Raw genomic sequence first — 22,510 nt, forward strand, 5'->3', positions numbered from 1 at the left:
TCACAATGTATTGTTACAGTCCTTGTACAAGAACTCTGGAGGCTGCTGCCATTAAAATGCTCAATCAAACCTAACCAAGCAGAAAAGCCTTGTGCTAACAAAAAATAACATCCTATCTCTCAGTTTCCTCCACCAAATCTTACTCATTTTGACAGCTGAGAACAGGCCAAACAGCTATGGCAAATCATTCTCACCATTTACTTTTCACATTAGGGACAACAGCAATCAATGAGTGAGGATTAGAAAGGCAAATGAAGACACCTCTCTGAGCTCCACAATTTCTTTGACACTTTTAACTGAGAAGACACAATCCCATGCATGACACATAGGCCTCTTTCTGTCAGTCAGATTGAGATGTACAGAATAGGGTGCTGAGAGCAGATTGATTATCCGAGTGCAAGGTTGACGACCTGCCAGCAAAGAGGTGACTAAACACAAGGAATCCCAGAGGTTTGCGGTCGAAATGTCTGTGCTGGTTTTCAACCATCTGCTGTGTTCAGACTTCACCACTCAGCCTCAGAAAGACTTAAATTACTCTGTCATAAAAACCTTTGCTCACTTCAGTCAGAACATTTGATCCCATCGTTAGTCAGGAATCATTAAAAACCCATCACTTCTGATGAACCAGGTTTAAGAAGAGTTTTGGCTTGCAAGGGTTTGAGTAAATCCACTGTAATGTTGCAGACAGCACTGGAATTATTTCATCAACAATATCAACATCATCAGTCTGCAACTGCGTCAGTCAAAGTCAATAAAATCAGCCTCCTAAATCCACTCACTGAGGCCTCTACTATTATCAGTTCTCTTCCTCTCCAGATAAAAAGATTAATGTTTCTCTGAAGACTAACTTGTTATGTTTTAGCCTCCTGGGCGGCCCTCGCTAACTTGAAGACACAGGGCATGGTATCAACCTCTCTCTGACAGACAAATGGCCTTGCTTCTGTGTACAAGGTGGTACAACATAGACCTCAGTCCCATAAGATTTGTTGCTGGATTATCAGTTAGGCTTTTACCCTTGACCCAAGGTTTACCCCCACAATACTCTGTACTCATGAAATGGAAGTCAGGCCACTTCTTTAGTTGCTAATCAGTAGCTGGATGAGTGCAGTAATGTCTTAACAGTCTGGGGGGTGGGGCAGAAGAAAGTGTGCCTGCCTTTCCATTCAGATGTCTTTCCTGTTTTGTTTGTGAACATGCAGATGGACAGAAGGACATAGAGGAAGAACTAACGACAGGCCTGGAGCTGGTGGATTCCTGCATCCGCTCCCTCCAGGAGTCAGGCATCTTGGATTCACAGGACACCTCTGCAGGAGACAGTAAGGCCAACGCTATGATTAAAGAAGAATGACTAAATTCTCCCTAGTAGTTTTCTTTTCTTAGACAGAAAAAAATCAATAGAAAAGACTAGAGAGAAAAAAATGTAATCACCAGTAGGGATGAATATTCAGCTGGAATCTTCATGTTTTGGCTGATTAATCTGTTGAATGTGGGTGAATTCAGCAAGCAAATGTAATTTGGAACCAGCCTCCACTATAACAACAGTAAGTAACATGACATTGAAAGGGATGTGTTCAGGTCTTCTTTGAAACATTTTAATTAAAAAATTTAATCAAACCTGGGAGATCCATTTTTCTATTTGGTCTAAATAGCATGCTGTACACAAATATTTTGTTTTTCATGAAATTCCATCACCTTTTCCAAAAGTAAAAATAAAATAATGTTTAGTGCAAAACATATAAGCCACAAGCTCTGTATCACTTGTCTGTTTATCTGGTTTGCACATTATTACCTTTTCACCAGTGAATATTTTTTGTCTTCTTAACCAATGCTGATGATCACATAATTCATCTTTCTCCGTACTGTGGAGGATTTTATTCCAGAGTCAAGCTGTTTAGAAGAACAAATGCTACTGAAAACGTAGCTAGTATATTACCATAAGCCTGTTTTAACATGATGTTTAGACACGAAGTGCAGTTCAGTGACAGCTTGGCCACTATTAGTCAGACATGTAACATTACACTTAGTTAGTTAGTTAGTTAGTTAGTTCTTTATTTAGTCACACACAAGACAATCAACACAGTAACAACAAAAAGACAGCCCTTAGTCCACTGTGACTAAAAAAGCTCAGGCAGAAGCAAAAGCTTATTAATGCCCGTCTACTCTAACAAGCTGCAACACTACACTTCACAAAGCAGAAAAATAGTAATGAAACATTAAACATTTTCATTTACATATACAATGCTCTTTGGATTATTAAATAAAGAGCTGCATGTTTTTAACTCCAAGTTAACACTGTTTTATAATTTAACACCAGCAAAAGAAATACATCTCCGTTTGATCCCCTTTTTTAGCCAGTATCTCTCAAATCATATTTATTCTCAGGAATTAAAAAGAACTTCTGGATACAATCTTTCAAAGTGAGTATGTTTTTGCTTTAAACATTGTTAGCATTATTTTGTAATAAATCAAATCTGTTTGTACAGGAACGCTGTTGACTTTGAGATTTTCCCTTTTATATATTCAATATGTTGTTTCCAGGTAAGTTTATGATCAATCACAACCCCCAGAAATGTAGTCTTCCAAACCCTTTCAACTTCAAAATTACAGATTTTTAACATAATATTACATATATTAATTTCTTTTGGGTTTCCAAATACCATAAATTTTGTTTTTCTGATATTAAGAGATAATATATTCACATCAAACCAAATTTTAAGCACTTACAATTCTTGTTCAGTTTTACACAAACGTTCTTCTAAATTACTTTGAGAGCAATAGAAATTTGTATCATGCAAAAAATAACACATTTCAACAACTCAGAAACTTTACAAATATAATTAATATAAAGAATGAAAAGTTTTGAATCAATTACCACGCCATGTGGCACTCCTCAGATGACTTGCCTAAATTCTGACATAATTTGATTTAATTCTACATATTGTTGTCTATTTATCAAATAACTTTTAAGCCAGGAATTCACTGCACCTCTTATACCATACAGTTTTTTCAATACATTAATATGATCTACACTATCAAAAGTCTTCTTCAAGTCAATATAAGTACCAACTGAACAATCAATGCTTCTGTTTCTACCTGACCCTGCCTTTCACCCAAAGAGAGCTGGGATAGGCTCCAGCAGATCTCCATGACCCTAGTTAGGAAGAAGCGGGAATAGATAATGGATGGATGGATGGATGGATGGATAGTCAGTGCTTCTATTGCTTCTACTGTTTTTTCAGTCATTGTCAGTGCCGCATAAGCTGTTTTTCTGTTCCTTCTAAATCCATGCTGCTGTTCACATAGTAATTTATATTTTTCCACAAGCTCATCTAGCTGTTTTACAAAATGTTTCTCCAATATTTTAAAAAATTGAGGTAGCAAAGATACAGATTTTTAGTTGTCCATTCAGTGCCTATCCCCATTTTTAAATGTTGGAACTACCTTGGCTAATTTCATTTGTCATTTGTAATATTTTGAAAGGGAAGATTACCTATTTAGGTCAAGGGTTTTACAATTAAGTTAATTACTTCTTTCAGTATAACCATATAATTATGCATCTATTATTATCAATATAATTAACGGCAGTTGATGTTTTATTTTGTTATATGTTTAAATTTTGGACAGCTTCAACAATATCTTTTTCTTCAATCCCACGAAGGAACATGGAATTTAAATTGCTTTTATTTAAAATATTAAATTGGTCATTTTTATTATCAACCACTTGAATTTCACCAGCCAAGGCAGGACCAATATTTATTAAAATTTTCCACTTTAGAGCCAGAACTATCCAAAAAATAACATTTACTTTTTTATTGGGCAATATTTATTTATACTTTTCTCTTGTATTTCAAACATCATCATGTGTATGTGTTGTACTAATTCCAGAGTGCATAGTGCTGGTTTATAAGCGCCCTCAGTGAGATCCTAAAAAACACCCTGCGACTCTCTGCTCTGCTCTCATGTTTTTACGGTCCTGGGGTTGACACCCATGTCTTTTCTACGGTTGTTCCCATGGGAGGGAGGTAGCTGTCATTCAGAGTCGTGCCAGTAGTTTGATATGCTAATCCATCCTCGCTGAGGTGTCAGCTGGCCTGCTGTTCACAGGGCCTAGAGGGGAGAGACACACACAAACAAACAGCACAGGCACATAAAGCCATAAAGGTGAACCCATGGATAGGAAAACACATATACTCAGACACTGAGGCATGAAGAGAAACACAGAAAGATGTACAGTTTGCATGCAGAGGCTGCTTATATACACACATGCAAACTACTAGGCAGGACTCACATATAAGTATAAGTTAATCCTTAAACTTAATACTTTTCTCTTGTAGTTCAAACATCATCATAATTACTGTACAAGGACTAAGAGTATTGTCTCAAAAATTACTGAGAATTTCAAGTGGAAAAAATCTGCCACTGTCAACCAGTGAACAGTCAATTGGTAATTGACAAAAAGGCAAAAAGGAGCTGTTAGTTAAAATTCTGTGGCCCACAAGCATATGGTGCTTTAACACAAAGGAAGATCCATACAAGCATGTTACAAAGCATCACTCATGTTGTACAAATAAAGAGACACAACACACACACCTGCAACACACTCACACAGCCGCAGAACCCACTTCTTTACTCAAGCTGCTGAGCAGATTAGTGCGAAACAGCAAGAGTATGCTGAGTGTCTTCAAGCTTCATGCTGCTTCATGCTGCTGAGGCTTGCCAGTGTGCATGTTAATCTGTGTGTATATGACTATGTCGTGCACAGCTATTCAGGACTCTGCATGCAGCTTTATGTGCACCAGACTGCACGTGGCTCCAATGGGTGTCTAAAAATAGCAAGCTGATGAAATTTTAAAATGTGTCAATAGCAGATGCTGGTCACGCAGAGGAGCCACATAACTTTTTTTTCTCTGTGTGTATGTGTGTGTGTGTGTGTGTGTGTGTGTGCATGTGTGTGTGCGTGTGTGTGTGTGCGTGTGTGTGTGTGTGTGTGTGTGTGTGTGAGTGTGAGTGAGTGTGTAAGAGAGTGTGAGAAAATGAACAAACCAAAGCAGATTTATCGTTGTTAGATATGCATGAGTGCATGCAGGTATATGCAGATGTGACATGTATTCATGAGTGAGATGATGTAGTAGTGAGAGGGATGTGTGTGTGTCTGTGTTCATCCAGCTCTGAAAAGATACACAGGCAGAGCCTTTCTTATAGCACCTAATTTCTTTTGGCCTAGTACACTAATACACCCCTACTGTAACTAGCCACACACACACACACACACACAGTGCTTTCCTCACTTACTGTACCTCAGATGGATTTAGTGAAGTCTTCAGTGTTTCCCATCTCAGTGATAATGTATTTATGAGGCCTTTCACTTCCCTAATGGCTCCACCACCCAAATGAAACACACCTAAGGAGGCAAAAAAAAACTGTGGAAACCATCCGCTCGCGTTTTATATGCACATCTGGGTTTGTGTGCATGTGTGCAGCAGTGGATGAATCCATCAGGAGTATTTTTTTTCTTCGTTTCTTTTGATGCATTTGTATAGCTGTGTGTGTGTGTGTGTGTGTGTGTGTGTGTGTGTGTGTGTGTGCATGTGCGTGTACAGAGGAGCCAATATTGGACATAGACGCCTTGACCTAGTAAACTGACACTGTACCTTTAGCTTAATGTCCCATTTTAAATAATGCATAATCAGCAGATACACTGGCTGGAAGAGCCATTTGTTGAAATTTCACTTTGGTTATGCTTCAAATGCACTTAACCAAAGTGACTCCATTTGTCGTTAGCTCCTGGCTTTCTAGCCCATGCAGTGGATATGGACCACTGGAAGACAATGATATTTTTTTCTATCTTCTTTAATAACCAGAAACAAGCAAAGTTTCTTAGACTGTAAAAAAAAACTTAAAAAGTGACGTCAGTAGAGATTAAGGGAAAGGCAGTGTTGATGGAGGAAAGCTCAAGAACTCCTTTGCGAGTACACACACTGAGCACTAGGACTTTAGAGGGCTATTTAGAGCTAATTTAATGCAGTAAAGTTATTTTCATTGCAGTGAGTTGTTTGCCAGAAAGGCAAATGAATGTAAAAGTAGCTGCAGTACTGTATATACCGACTTCATGCATTACTGAAGCAAAATGCTACTTTGGGATATCATGTTTTAAGCAACATTTGGCTAGTAAATTACTTTTTTCTGTAATTAGAGCTGTTGATGAGGCACATCATTATCATCACCAGAAGTATATTAATCAAAAATTTAACAGGAGTTTAATAAGACGGAGGGGAGTGTTTTGGCTCCTGTACAAGCAGCTCCCACCCTTCTGTCCCTCCTGTCCTCCACGAATGATTCTGTTGGGCCACCCAGGCAAATGTACAGTTTATAGACAACTAAACATCTGTTATTGTTTTGTCCTTATGTTTCATGCATGTGTGCTGAAATTTACATGTGACCTGTTTGTGTTATGTGTCACAGTTTGTGTGTCTGTGTGTTTATGATAGGAATTCAATTCACAAGACAGCAAATATGTCAGAAGCTGTGTGTAAAATTAGCCCTGAAACCTTTGATTTCATTATGCTGCAGGTTTGTGTCAGTCTCCAGTGTTAATCTCTTACAGAGAATTATTGTGCAGTTTTGTTACCACAAAGGGAGAATTGAACAGCTATAGAGTTTCATGACAAATTGACATTATGTTCCCACGGAAAATTAATTGTATCCACTTTCACAAATTGCTCACGTAAAAGTTAATGGGCTAATATTGAGACATCGTTTTAAGATACTTAATTGGACGATGTTATACATGTATATTTGATGCTGCTGCAACCTGATTCACAAATTTAAAAGTTACCTTGGCTAACTGACTGATTTGATGGCTGACCAGCTGCTCAGTAGTAGCTCACTGTATGACTGGCCAGCTTGAGTGAGGCTGGCTGATCTTTGATAGTAACAAAGCCAGCTCCACTGGAAGGTGTTAGGGAACCATATTATCAGTGATTGACACTTTTTTTTCCCCAATTTTGCTGTGGATGACATTGCAAAGTGTAGATTATGTGTAATGAGACTAAGCTGAGTCAATGGTCCTATCCACACGTTTGCATCCTATGATGTTCTTTTTATGAAACGCTGTTTTTATGAAATCCTCCAAAAAGTTTAACTTTTGTCTCATCAGTCAACATAATATTTGCTCAAAAGTCTAATAATGAAGATGTTTTTTATCAAATATGAGAAGAGCCTTTTGTTGTTCTCTTTGGGTCAGCAGTGACTTTCCCCTTGGAACTCTCCTGTGGATGCCATTTTTGCCCAGTCTCTTTCTTCTTGTTGAATCATGAACACTGACCTGAACTGCAGAAAGTTGTTCTGGTCACTTTTATGAGCTGTGCTCTTGGAGTCATTGTGGTATGTTGGCCACTCCTGGGAAGGTTCACCACCGTTCCAGGTTTTCCACATTTGTGGATAATGGCTCTCACCGTGGTTCACTGGAGTCCCAAAGCCTTAGAAATGGCTTTGTAACCCTTTCCAGACTGATCCATGTCAGTTACATTGTTTCTCATCTGTTCTTCAGTTTCTTCAGATCACGACATGATGTGTTGCTTTTTGAGATTTTGAGATTGAGACAGGTTCTATTTAAGTGATTTCAACAGGTCTGACAAATTTGACATGTAGCAAGTCAAAACTAACTCAACTTTCCAAAACATGTGGTTAATCGCAGTTCATGTATGATTTAGCAAGGGGGCAATTACTTTTTCAGGCCAGACAGGTTTGGACAGCTTTTTCCATAATAAACTAAATCATCATTTAAAAACTGCTTTTTGTATTTACTCAGGTTAAAATCTGTTTGATGATCTGAATCATTTAGTTGTGGCAAATGTACAAAAAGAATAAAAAATCAAGGTACTGAGGTACTCATTTATTTTTGGGGGTATGTCAGTAGACAGTCCAGATGTTGTGCTGCTTACTTTCCCTGACAGCATGTCAACACAGTCTGTCACCTGTTGCAGAACAGAATCAACTAAGATGTCTTCACAGGCTGTGTAACAGGTTGTGTTTTACATGTTCTTCATGCACATAAATGCAAAGTAACTTGAAGTGTATTTTTAGTTTTCAACTATTTTCTTTTTCATTTTACACACACAACTATTGTAATGTCTGAACACACCCTGTGTAGATAGAGCAATAAAGTTGCTGCTGCTCAGCTTAGATGCTCTGCAACTTCACTCCCTCTGCAGAGATGCTGTAAGACTACCACATCTGTCTGGTTGGGCTATTAACAGGCTAGTTTTGTGTGGAATAAGTATCTAGTCACACCAGAAACTGGCCCTGAGAAATTAATTATCATGTTGTGTGAATGGGGGTAATGACTTGGTAACAGAGTGACTGCTGGCCGCCTTGGTTGCTAAGTGGACTGTAGGTTAATTCAAGGCAGCATGTGTGTTGTCACAGGGATCTGCTGGAGCCTATCCCAGCTCTCTTTGGGTGAAAGGCAGGGGTACACCTTGGACAGGTCACCAGTCCATAATAGTGTGTCAAGTTTATACCAATTTAAAATCATCTCTGAGTATAAATGTGAAGAAATATGAGAGTGACTGCTTGTTTGATCTTAAAGCTCTATCTGCAACTCTGTTAAATTACAAGAGGCCAATGTGGTTTAGTTTTTATTATTTCTTAAAAATTCACACTATTTAACAGCACTTTGACATATTTATAAAGGCAGCAAGGACATACTGATTCATTCATTTTGTGAATTTGTGAACGTATGAGTATTATTCTAACGCTCACTGCTTCTCCTACTGAATTATACAGAGAACTACAGAGCAGAGAAAGACAAGAGGTAGAGAGCGATAAAGGGAGTAATAGAGACAGAGAAAGTGTTTTTTAAATGGAGGTCAGGAACAGAGTGAGATTTAAGGGTCACAGAGCATGAGGAAAAGTGGAGAGAGGCTGGAATAACATAGTGGGTAAAAAGCAAATGGGTGTCTTAAAAAGAAGGACAGCAGATTCCATTTGATTTCATTTTAGCTCTGTTTTCTCATTCTTTCCTTTTCTTTTTTCTTCTTATCATTTTAAGGTCCGTTACAAATCAAAATATTTGCTGTATTTACATTCATTTTTTTCCCCACAAAAAATATACATTGTATAAACATATAATAATAATGGTTACAAAGTGTGTTGTAGAAATTTCTTTGAGGCTTTTCTCAGAAACAAACACAGAATTCTCTGTCCTTTCTCTCCATAATTCAGGTTTATATAGCTCGACAAAAAGGGGTGGGCTCATACTGGAAAAGACCCCACATGTTTGTTCAGGTGTCCTCTATCTTCAGGCCTTTACCAGCAATAAAACAAATTGTTGGTAATTATTTCCAGGCCTCTAAAACACTAAAACACTAAAACCATGCATTATTTAACCCAACACATTTAAGTGACCCTTTGACCACCTGTTCCATGCTGTGTACAACAACCACAAGTGCCTTCAAGGCTATGAAGAGCATAAATCTTTACAGAAAGACTGTTAGAGAAGCAGAAGTCATCTGAAAACAGTTACATAAAAGCAACTTGACAGAAGCGAAACCAAGTCTTAAAGTGGCTTTTGACAATGATCAAAAGTTTGTCTCAACCCATGACACATTGTCTCTTGACATCTTTACAGCTCCAAATACAAGTTTTCTCTTTTTCAAGAGACGAAGAATTTACAATTTACATTTGCGTTTTTGAAAGTTGAGCACAAACATCAAATATTTCTTCATCGCCCTTTAATACCATCATTTTTTTCTTTTCTTCTTTTGCTTTTTCAGGACAAGGTCTCCTCTCCCAAAGCGCTTTGCAGCTCAACAATCAGGATGCCTATGCAGGAGCTGGTTTCCACAGTAACCAAGGCCTGACACTTGGGGAAGCTATCACAGGCCGCAGTGGGCAGGTCGGAGGGGCAGTTCATAGCTACAACCAGGTACATGCATGTTGGTGGTTAATTTTCCTCCACTTTATAGTGTCCTACTTCTCTCCTTCATTTTCATCTTCATCCCACACTCTGTTCTTTGGACGTCTCTCTGTCTTCTTTCCCATTCTCACTTTTTTTCTCACCCTATGTGCATTTTTGCTCCTTCACATGTTTCTCCTCATCTCCACATCCCTTTCTGCTTCTCACTTGGTGCCTTGACCCTGTCTTTTGTCTCCCTTCTCTCATCTTTCTCCACTCTATGTCCTCTCCAGGTTACATCCAGCCGTGCAGCTGCCCAGTTAGTGGGGACAGACTCTCCCTCCCAGTCCCAGAGAGACTCATTTGCCCAGCAGGCTCATAGCAGCGCCTTTCACATGCCCACTGAGGGTGGATCTGCACCTTCTGGACCATCCATGTATTATTCTTGTGCCACTTTGCCTGCACAGGTACAAATCCCTGAAGAAATTACAGTGGTGCTTCAGTTGTCATCTGACAGATGCTTTCCCCACTCCCATCAGTAGTACACTTCTGGTGGAAACCTCAACACTATAGCTCTGCTGTCACAGGTGGAACCAAAGATGTTTTTATTGACCTTTCTACTGGTGCAATCAATCCTGGTACATATGCTCACCCTGTAACCTCCTCCTTGGTAAAGTACAACAACTGTAGCATAGTTGGATTCATAGAGTTTGACTGTGAGAGTCACATCAAAAACAAAAAAAAAGCATCAAAATATACACACATTTATTTATTCAATTTTTTAGATATTAGCTTTTTTTTAAAAAAAGAAGAAAATTTGGCTGACAGTGCAGTAAGTGTTTTTCACTTCATAATAAATAAAGAAATAAAACACCTCCTAATATCCAACTACCAGAATTGTTAAAACAAGATGAAATAACTTTAAACATGGTTAGTGATTCTCCATAGAGGCGATACCTGTAAGAAGAGTTGCCAACACCCCAAATAACTAACTACTTATATCAAGCAGTGCTAACACTCCTTTGGCTAAAGATGAAATATGTCCTCAGTTAATGGATTAAAATAAAATGTCGCCAGATGATGCGTTTAAATGACATTTTGTTTTAGTCCCACCGTGAATTTGACTGTGATGGTTCTAAATTAAATGTTTTGCCGACTATTGGACAGATTGCCATGCCATTTGTTAAGATATTCAGTAGCTTCAGTAATTACCTGACTTCCTTAGTACTGCTGGATGTCTGATAAATTAGAATTTTATGTTAGCATGGATATTCACAGAGAGATGTTTTATTTCTACCACTGACAATGTCAAAATCCCCTGACTTTTGTCCTGAAACTTGTTGCGATCCCTCAGAAGTCTACTTCTTATTTTATTATTTCCACACCTGATGGAATACATGTAAAACCTTTACTTTGAATTTTGGATGTTGGATTTGAAAAACACATTCATGAACAGTTGGAGGAATTTCAAAAATTGCCAAATTATTGCAATGTTTTCATATCCTGCTGACAAATAAGAAAAAAATATGTAATTTATTGTATACTGACCTGAAACATTGAACTGACCCACACAACACAGTCTTACATTTGATGCAGATGTTCAGTGTTTCATACATTATAAACGCTTGGTACCTTAGTGCCGTTAAAGCAAAAGTTTGCCCACTCTCCATCTAACTTACATTACTGCTATCGTGGTAGCAATTGAAGGAAAAGCTTACCCTGCATCTTTGTTGCAATTAGTACAATGGGATTATACTATTTGCAAGCAGTTTCTTGTATGGGATCAGTCAACAGTGATAATAACCAGTGCAGCAAACGTCTGGCCTCCAAGGTGATAATTTATTCTTTATTACTTCCTTTGCTGCACTGTGATGAAGTAATTTTTTTCAGGCTCAGAGTTTTTGGAATTTTCAGGGTGCCATGTTAATCATGTCTTTGAATTAATTTTAAAAGATTTACCAGTGGTTAACGATTGTCAGCATCTTCACTTCCGAATGGCTTGAACATGTTCATCCAGAATAAAAGTTAAAATTGAACCATTAGTTCTTTAACTGCAAGACTTTACACATATTTCATTTCCTCATCTGGCACAACATGAAAATATATGTTTAGAGTTATGAAGGAATGAGTTCATTTGGTTCAAGAGGTCACAGTCATCATTTCATGTTTGGTCTCATGATATTATTACAGATTAGAGTCTGAGCTCCCTATGGTTTTTCAGCTCTGGGGGGAGTTGTTCATCTCTCTATAAAAAGTGATATGAATAAAAAGAGTGAATGAATATTTAAATTGAGTGACACTGCCCTTTAATGAAGTACAACTCTTTTATTACAGCGTGTCAGCTCGCCTCTGCAGGCAGTGGGATCTCCTACCAAGCTGCAGCGCCTGGGATCAGCTTCGTCTGACATGCCCAGCTACGCCACGCTACAGAGGGTGTCTTCACCTAAACAGTCACCCAGCCGACTCGCCAAGTCCTACAGGTTGGTTAAATTTCAGTCTGACCAATTGATTTAACAACGGCTCATTGTTAGGAGCACATTACGTAAGAATTTTACTGGTCCCAAAGCACTAAGGAATGCCTGTAGGGGGTCGTTTGCTGATCAATAGCAATGACTCAACAATTACTTCACCTGGTGCTCCTGCTCCTGTGTTGATAATTTTAAGGTGGTTTTATGTGAAAATAACAGAAGTACATTTTTGGAAAAGATTAAAACAAATGTATCATTGGACTTTATCAAAGTTAGGGAGAGTTGTAAAAAATAGCATGAATCAGCACAGACAAAAATGTTTTGGCTTTCAAAACCTAATCTAAGTCAAACTCCTAATACGCTGGAGCCTACATTTCCAATAATGCAACTTGATTATTAAAAATTTGCATTTTCTGGAAAATTCTAATATATTTCAGTCTCTGCATCCCTAGTTTGTAACACAGACCTCCTCTTGTTAATTTGCTATCTTCAAGCCTAAAATGAGATAACTCTGATGACTCCATCTGCATTATTTCATCAGCTCCTCAAGAGGCCCAGGAACTTTTTTTACAGACTGAATAATACTCCTTAAAACTGGATTTTTGAATTTGTCTAAAATGCCTATATTAAGTTGCAGTCTAAATCCGTCAGTTAAATTTCCTTCCTAATTCTGCAGCACCTCGTCACCTATCAACATGGTAGCATCAGGTGCCACTGGTTCCTCGTCCCCCCTCCCTATGGCAGCCTCCCCAGGAGGAAATCACACCTCATCGCCCATCCACCAGCTCAGCTCAGCAGTGGGAAGCTACGCCACCTTGTCACCTACCAAACGCATGCTGCATCACATCGGAGCAGACAGCTACAAGATTTCCCATGAGCTGTACGCCAACGCAACCCTGCAAAGGCCTGGTAGCCTGGCAGGTAGAGGTCAAGACAATTTTCTTAATTCTTTTTACGTGTGAGTGTGTGAAATGCCATCATATTATGTATATATATCCAGTATGAATTTTATATATTCTGTTGGTAGTCCATCCTATTAATGGGATTTTAATAATGGCATCATGAATTAATTATTTAAACATTCGATAGATTAAAATGTATGTTTCTGTCTCTTTGAGGATTTTAGTTTTTTTTTGTTTTCTTATACTCAAGCCAAAGTAACATTTACCTGCCCTAGAATATCATGCATGTCAGGTATGTCTAACATCTAGTGCTGATTACTTACTTAATGACTATTGTTCTTAATCATGCTATTTGTCAGTATAACCTCAATTCTTTTCAGCTCTGTTTTCATTCAGTTTTTAATGTCATTTGTTCTGTGAGGTAATGAATTATGAGCTTTCTTCAGGCCCTAATATAGTGTTTGTGAAGCAGGTCCATTATGTTAGTTCATGACCGGTAAAGGTCACATGAACCCACTCTACATTTATATGTGATTACTATTCATCATCATGAGCACAAGGAAAAAACATATTACCAAATGTTTGATTAAATTGGCTTGAGGTTTTATCTAAAATTTATTAGATTGCAAATCTACTCATGAATTTCTGAACAATTCATAAATGAGATTCATTGACTCCACTGAGGACATCAGCCTAAACTTTGTTTAGGACTTTTCCAAACTGGATTTGTCTTTTCAAAGACGTTCACAATGTAAAATGAAAGCATTTCTATTCATGTGGTTCGTTAAGCAGGCTAAACAGAATTTAGTGGACTAAAATTGATTATCCTATGTGTACGTGTGTGTATGTGCCATGTGGATATCCTTTAGAAAATATTATTATACATCCACTCAATTCATCTGTCTAACCACTGATACCCCTGTATTCTCCAGGCTCCAGAGGTTCCTATAGCAGCCAGCACAGTCACCTGGGCTCCGAGCTCCGACCTCTGCAGTCTCCTGAACACCACATAGACCCCATCTATGAAGACAGAGTCTATACCAAACCCAACCTTAGAGGGCAAGGTAAGCAGACACAGGGACATTGAGACCGATGAAAATAAAGACATGAGATGAAAGGTTATTTATTTAAGGTGTTTAAGGTTTTATCTACAAATACAGAGGTCTATAAAACTGAATCCCAAAAGACAAGAGGAATAGAAAAGAGGTTTCACAGCGAGAGTATGAGAAGAAATCAAATATTGGACAGCATGCAAGAAGTGCACAAATTTTTTATGAATAACACAGTGGCATGGTTTTAGATTTGCAACAAAGGATTTTAGGTGAGGTGGAAAAAAGAAAGTGAACAGCTATAATTCTTAAAGGTTTGGAAGTTAACACATGGTAAACAAAAGGTTTTAGGAACAAAACTAAAAACAGAAAAGAAGTGTCATCTTCCAAAACAGCACAATTAATAAAGGGTTGTACTGTTTTATTAGTGATTAATAAAACTTCACTTCATTATATAGTGGATTGCATCCAGTATAAGACAATAAGACTCGTTGGGTTGCCAGGTTGTGAACAAGTTTCCTCTGGTCATCAAGTCATTAATCAAGACCATTAATAAAGCTGATCACTTTCTAATAAGTCATCAAGTCTGCAAATGTTATTATGTCATTAACAATAGGTAATGGCTCTAAGTTTCTAATTTACCATAATCCTGCAGTGAAAAATGGTAATAGGGTTATAAAGAAATGACAGATGACATATTTCTCTGTGCATTAAAGTACAACTATACATGTAAAAAAGTTTTCCCTGAGTTAAAGGGGCACTTTGCCACATGAAGTTCTTCACACTCGCCATAGGGTTGTTTACACACACATATATAAAACTCTCTCTCTCCCTGTTATGATCCTTGGGCCCCCAAACCCCGCAGTTAACATTTTCAGTCACTTGAAAGATTTAGCAACAAACATTCATGCACAGGCCAAGAATTTGTGCGTCATCTTTGATCCATCTCTGAAGTTCGACAAACAAATGAACTCTGTGGTGAAACGCTGTTACTTGCACTTAAGGAACATTGCAGAGTTGATCCTTTGTGCCACTGATTTAATGTCCATAACCACAGCAACAATTTTATTGTGGCAGCATTACTGCAATTCATTATACACTGGTATTAACCAGTCATCCCCCCCTCCTGCCTGCAGTTAGTCCTGAATACGGCAGCAGGAATTATAACTGGCATTAGGAAGGCTGACAGAATAACACAGGTTCTGAAAGCCCTCCATTGGTTACAAGTAAAATTTAGAATTAAACTGAAGGTTCCTTGTTTTTAAGGCCATACATGGCTTGGCTCCAGCTTATATTTCAGAGCTATTCCTTCCCAACCTCTAAGTTCCCTGACCAGCAACTCTTATATTCCTCAATCTCACTTGGTTACAGGAGTGACTGTGCTTTTGTGGTGGCTGGACTCAAGTTCTTCTACAGAATCTTACTCGTGTTAACTATGTTGTACAGCATTTTGGTCACTATCTGTTGTTTTAAAATGTGTCATATAAACTAATGAATTAATTAATTATAATAAAGGCACAGGAATGGAGACTAGGTTCTAGTGCTTCAATTGTCATGCCACAGCCCCCTCTATCTCAGTCGGCTATCCAAAACAACTCACAAGCTGAAGAATGATTTGAGACAGTAAAAAGTGTTTTAAAACAACAAGGCAACCCTGCTGTTGTTTTATCAGCTTTAAGTGCCAATGCCAAAGCTATTAGTTGTAACCTAAAGGCATTTCATAATGGTGCCTTTAAAAAAGTTCTAAGAAGGAGGGGACATAAAGGAAAAACTCCTATTAACACTTGGTCGTCTATTAGACTGAAGATTCCTAGAAAACGCTTTTAACAGTCCAAAACTAAATATAGCTGCAATATCCTGTAAACCATGCACGGAACCATCTAAATTAAAATGTCAGAAAACAGGGAACTATCACATGATACTTTGAATTCAGTAATGCATCAAAGCAATGCTGTGTTATACAGAGAAGCAGAACAGAAAGTGACACAGTCTGGTCCCACTACATGTTTTTAAGGGTGTGGTGATATTTTAAATGCTACTGTACATCTGAGACTTCCTCTTCCCATCTGATCATGTAACACTATTTACTACATCAGGTAGGCAAATCCAATTGGGGTCTCAGTGGCAATTTGTCTCTCAGTCACAGTCTGTTAACTAATTAGTTTCAAGGCTGGAAATTAATCTCAATTAATCCCATGGGCGTTAGCTTAGTTGCTTTGAAATCGAAGCAAATCAACCATGTCCTTAAATGTTGTCAATGCTGGGCAACTGTAACACACTTTGCCTGAACAATGTATGTTCCTGAAGAGAGAAATGCACAGAGGGCTAAATATGTAATAAAATCTTATACTCATTGGACAAAGTTGTGTTTCAGTGAAGAGATATAATTAGATGTTAAAGGATGTTTTTCTTATCTAATTTGATGGACCAAAGACAGAGGGCATTCCATGCTGTACAGATTGTGAAGAAAATTTGTGATTTGAGATATGTGGCTCTCATGCACTTTGTTAGATCAGTTTGATGCATAAAATACAAATCTAATCAGCTCCAGCTTTGCGTGTGACTGTTACAACAGCAACTAAAATGCAACACTTGTCTGTTAAATCTTTTTTTACATTGGCTCAGACCTACTTTTCTTTTTTTTTTTTGTGTACAACACAAAGTAGCTGTTGAAGCATGACTGTGTCTCAAGGTCAATTCAAATAGTTTCAAGATGATGAACAGAGCTAGAATCAAGCACACAATACTTTCTTATCACTGATGAATTTTCTCAGGCCCAGTCAAGGTTCCTGCGGTTCTCTAGTTACGCACACAGTATGGTCCACTGCACCTCCATTAGAGCGAGCTGGTGTAACCATGTATCATACCTAAATGGATTCTGAATCGAAACTCAAAACTGTTTGAGATTGACATAGGAAGTTAGGAAGGTTTGATGGTGTTCTGAAGTCTTTACAGGAACACAGGATTACACACTCAGGGGTGCCAAATACCTCAGGTTTGTATAGAAATTACTTTGTAGTAAAATTGCAAATTTTGTAATAATAAACGCTAAAGCAGATATAATTAAACATATAGAATTTAGTCTAGCTTAGCATAAAGACACAAACAAAATACAGTGGTTATACTGGAAATTACATACTAAAATCAGACCAGGTCCCTGGGAACATACACAATTTACCATACACAATTATTAGAGAGAGAGTCATTGTAAAATGATAAACAAACAGACATATGATTGGAAGTTGTGTGCAGTGAGCCAACAGGAAGTCAATGTGCTTCATGAGCCCTAAGAAAGCCCACTAAATCTTTTTCAGACATCACTTTTACTGCAGGCCACTTCAGACATCAGTGTTACTTTGATCAAAGTGTTACTTTGTAGTTTTACCCTATATAAATATTTGTACTCTGATCTCGTGATACACGACAAACCCTGGGCCAGAGACAGAGAGCAAAACATAATGTAGCCACAAGGTGTGGGTTTCTGAGTACACTGTAGATAATGGGCTTTAGAAGATGACTAGAATCTCAGAGTGGGGGTTAAAAATGTTAAAGAGATACTTATATGTTTTTATGCGTGACCTCTGAAGTTTATTTTTGAATTGTTTTTTCAGTTTTTCTTTTAATTATGTATGTAACTTTGATTTGGTCGTGTCTGTGATGTTTCATTCAGATGTCACAGGAGTTTGTCATTCATTTTTTCTTTTTCTTTTGTTTTTGCTTCTTCTCTTTCTGCTTTTTTCTTCTATGCTGTTTTTGTCCATTGGTGCTGGTGATGCTTTTTAATCACGTTGCGTGATATATATGCTCACCCTTGTGTTGGCAATTGTGTTTGGTGTCATTCCTTTGTTCCTCACGCTTTGTCCCTCCTCGGCCCCATCAAATCCAGTGGTGAAAGAACTGTATGAAGAGGTCCTCAACTATCTCCTCTGTCCCTACGCTCCTCTTCCTGCTTTAGCACCATCTTCCCCCGGTGTCGACCCAATCCCCTTGCAGCGAACAGGAAGTCAGAGCACTGCTGGCACCTTTCAGAGAGGCAGCTTCGCCACAGGAAGTGGGACAGCTGACTATGCCAATCCATACCGCACTCTGCAGTTCTGCCCGTCCACCGAGTCGCCTTACAGCAAGTCGGGCCCTGCCCTACCCCCTGAGGCGGCCCTGGGTCGGTCTCCATCTGTGGACAGTATCCAGAAGGACCCAAGGTGAGGAAAAACTAGACATTTTTATTTAGATTCAGCTCTGGCTTGTTGAAGCCCTCTGTTCTGTTCCCTTTTCACTTTCACTGAACTTACTGAGGGCCAGATTCACCATATACAACTATGTTATACACCCGATTCAACTATAAACAGTATATCAGTATCAATGACCTGGAGAACATTCAGCTTTAACAGTGAAAAAGAGTTTCTGCAATGCATTAGAGTGTCAAACTTGGAAGTGTGACATGGTGACACCAAACAGTTTGTAGCACCTCAACAGGTAATTGACTGTCAGGATTTGACAGTCCAGTGCAGTAAAAGGCCGGTTGAATCTGGGCTTTAGTATGAGGCACACATCACGCCACATCTTTCACTGTCCTCTCTACTTTGCCTGGTGTTGGGGCTTGTTCACACTGCTGTATGAATGCCTATGCACACCTCTAGGTCCAATTTAAAAGTTTGCTGTCACTAACAAGAGCGGAGTCTCTGTCTGTCAGTGACAATCAGTCACATTTTATGCAGTAGGTAGACACAGTTAATGTGAAAAGTCTGCATGAAGTCTGTTGATGTCAGTGTACGAATGTCGGTGTGTGAGAGAGAAACAGTGACAGACAAAAAAGAGAAAGACAGGTACAAATACAGTATAATGGCTGTTTTTATCATTCTTTTGTCCTAGAAATAATCAGGTTTGAAATTTTATTCCAATTGTGCCTTGGATTTCTCTTTCCCAGCCTCGTCCTTCTAATGACTACACAAACCAACTGTCAAAGACAGAAGCAACCTAATTAAAGTTGAAGTGTCTCCGTGACATTTCAGCTCAGGTGTAACCAGGAAATATATATTTTTGCACAAATTTAATATTTCTAATGAGGAAGTCACTTTGTGGTGAATCTATTATATGGTAACATTTGCAAACACAAAAGTATTTTTCTATGTCATTAGCAAAGTTCACTCTGGTTGTTATCATTGCACTTTCCTCAACCCACTGTCCAAGTGTATTTTCTCTGTGCACATTGGACTCACATTGTCTGTTCACTCTTTTAGCTCTGGCATTGTTGTTGTGTAGCTTTCAGCATTAACACATCTGCACTGCTACAGCATGACATTTTGCTTTACATACATAACATGCACAAACAGTGCTCGCACACGGTAAATGAGACAGCACAATCGGACTAACTTGTAGTCCGCATTGCGTTAAAGGGAGGGTCTCTCCAAGATTGCAATTATATAGTAACATTCTTATCTTGTAGTTGTTTTACAGGTTACAAACCCATTGCACTGCTGCGGTTCTATAATTCAAAGGGGAAAGGGGAAAAGTATGTTTTTATATCATATTTTTTATGTCAACAAATCACATAAAAAGGTGAGAAACAGTAATGTGCTAGCCCATGTCTCAGTACTTCTTGGCTTCCCTCCCATATCTGTGGTCTTGAACCCATTATTCCCTATTGAAGACATTTTTTTTTTAAAATTGGTCACAGATAAATGGTTCCATTTGAAAAAAATAGCTCAGCAATTTTAAAAAACAGCTGGGGACTATAGTTTAACCAAACATTACTGAAACTGGAGTCAACAGTAGTGCAGTATGTTCTCCACCAGATACTTGGTACATACTTGGTGCTCTAGTGGGTATTTTCAGCACTAGGACAGCATATATGGGGAAAACTACAGTGCACATGATCATTGTATTTAAAGAACAAGTCAGTGAGTGAAATGATGTGGCTCAGTGACGTGTTTTTAATTGTTTCTGGACAACAATAGATGTGTCTGGCCAGTGTTGGGAAAGTTACTTTCAAGTTAGTAACTGTTGGGACTAATTAGTTACATTACTGTCTGAATTATATTCTGTTACACTACTTTTTGTGTTACTTTTGAGTTACTGTCACCAAAATAACCACAGACGTATGACTAGGCATTCTAAAATGCTAAAACGAAGTTTATTCATCCATCCAGTGGATGTTCTCAATGTAGAGAGTTCCCTCTTTGTCGCACACAGATTCTGCTTGACTATTATGTTCTTGGCTTTTCTCCGATGAACTGAAAATAATGGGAGTATGTCCATCTCGCAAATATAGAATCTGTCTCTGCAGCCATCTCAAGCACAGAATAGCAACAGGAAGTAACTAACAACCAGTTTACCTGTGAGACATTTTCTTGGTGCTGGTATGTCTCTCGGTGTTGGTGAATTCTTAAATAAACTAACACCACGTAAGTTCAGGTTGAAATTCATTGTTGTAAGATACATTACTGAGATTGTAACAGGTGTAATATTACCAACTTTTTATTAGTAATGCCTTATATTACTGTGTTACAGCAAAAAAGTAATTTGTTACTGTAATGGTGTTACTTTTGTAATACATAACTCCCAACACTGCCTGTGGAATAAGCTACTGTATGTCCAGTTGTGACTACAGAGGAAAGAAATACTTGTTACTAGGATCAGCTCATTGTTGGTTTTGATTTTTTCATGGGATTTGTTGACAATTAAAAAATATAATAATATCAACAGCTTTATTTTTTTAAACACAGCAGTTTATTAATGAGCCATTTACCACACAGTTATTGAGTTATTGCTACAGTACATGCCCACATTATCTATGCAGAATATGTTTCATCTATTGGCATGGTAAACTAGTAGCATATTTAGAAAGTTATTATTAAGAAATTGTCAGATTTTGAAAACATTACTTGCTAAAGTATAAAACAGGAACCGTAACTCTAGGTTTGATTACACTAAGTGAGCTATACATACAAAATTTAAAAAAGATACAATATATATATATATATATATATATATATATGTAGATATATTGGATCTTTTTTAAATGTAACCTTTATAAAACAAACTTTGCAGCTTAGCGTGTTATTTGCTCACTGTTTAGCTTCTCTTGTTCTGCTTTTCTGAGATAAAACTAGTCACCTTCGGTTGCACATGTAAACAATTGTTTTCAAACTACTGTAGTCTTGTTGAAAATATTGATATTGAAAATATTCAACAAGATCTGGAATTTGGATCTGTATGTTTAAAAACTGCTGCACTACGACCATTGGCTTAAATATCTAGTCTGCCGTTTGAAAACTACAGAGCGACACCCAGTTTGTTTTACCCTAAGACCCTCTCTTTACCTGCCATACCCACCATCTCCACACCACTGCTCTAAGTGCATGTCCACCCCCCCTGCCCACCTCCTTCACCATTGCCTGTTAACCAAATGTTGAGAGAGAAAGACGAGTCCAGTGGCCACATATTGATTTCTATTTACTAATCATCACTATTGTGACGGATATTGAATAATTTGTTGCCAGAAAGCCAACATATACCTCTCTCTTGTTTCTCTCTGCCTGTCCCCCTTCGATAGGTACGACCCTGAATTCCTTGTGTGGAATCAAAATCAAGCCGAGCAAAGAATGACAAAGTAATCCAACTATTTATTTATACATATTTACATTCTGTCTATCTTACTTTTGTCTCATTCACTGAATCTCTCCATCTTCTCTATTCGATGCCAGTATCAAACACAGATGTTAATGTTAATGGCAGCATGACATTTCACATTTGTATTGTCACTCATTTATGCGTAGTGCTGGTAATAACAGGATTTACCTTTATTTTAGCATTATATGAATTCTCACTCAGATACTAGATGACATTACTGGCTTTCAAAAACACATGACATTTAACCACAGCATTGCGTCAGAGTCACATCTTCTGTGACCTGAAAACACACAGAAATAACTTGGTATTAAAAAAAAAACCTAGTCAGTGTTAAGTTATTAATTACTAATACATTTTATGCTATTTGTAGCAATATGGCTCACCAGAATCTGTTTTTAGATTGTAACTATACCTCATTCTTTCCTTGGGCTTTCCATCTATCCATCCATTCCTCCATACATTTATCTACATGTTGATTTATTTGGTCATTTGTCTCCACTGTCCCAGTGATTTCTGATCGTGCTTTGTGACAGTTGTATTCATGTAGCTTTCCCACTGTTAATT

At 38.0% G+C, this 22,510-nt stretch overlaps 1 protein-coding gene across 7 annotated transcripts in view; it reads left to right on the plus strand.

The window, feature by feature from the left end:
• The window catches only part of ctnnd2b (catenin (cadherin-associated protein), delta 2b), a 151,541-nt gene that overhangs the window by 73,191 nt on the left and 55,840 nt on the right, over window positions 1–22,510 (plus strand). For 3 of the 7 annotated variants that reach the window (XM_026314351.1, XM_026314349.1, XM_026314354.1), the window contains 8 exons: window positions 1,200–1,316; window positions 9,777–9,928; window positions 10,192–10,365; window positions 12,233–12,378; window positions 13,043–13,293; window positions 14,201–14,332; window positions 18,204–18,516; window positions 21,870–21,926. In XM_026314351.1, coding sequence (XP_026170136.1) covers window positions 1,200–1,316; window positions 9,777–9,928; window positions 10,192–10,365; window positions 12,233–12,378; window positions 13,043–13,293; window positions 14,201–14,332; window positions 18,204–18,516; window positions 21,870–21,926 — 1,342 coding nt within the window. The remainder of the gene's footprint in view (window positions 1–1,199; window positions 1,317–9,776; window positions 9,929–10,191; window positions 10,366–12,232; window positions 12,379–13,042; window positions 13,294–14,200; window positions 14,333–18,203; window positions 18,517–21,869; window positions 21,927–22,510) is intronic. The other 4 variants (XM_026314353.1, XM_026314350.1, XM_026314352.1 and 1 more) reach the window with 4 other exon arrangements.

Source organism: Mastacembelus armatus, chromosome 17, assembly GCF_900324485.2.
Source record: "Mastacembelus armatus chromosome 17, fMasArm1.2, whole genome shotgun sequence".
Classification (NCBI taxonomy): Eukaryota; Metazoa; Chordata; class Actinopteri; order Synbranchiformes; family Mastacembelidae; genus Mastacembelus; species Mastacembelus armatus.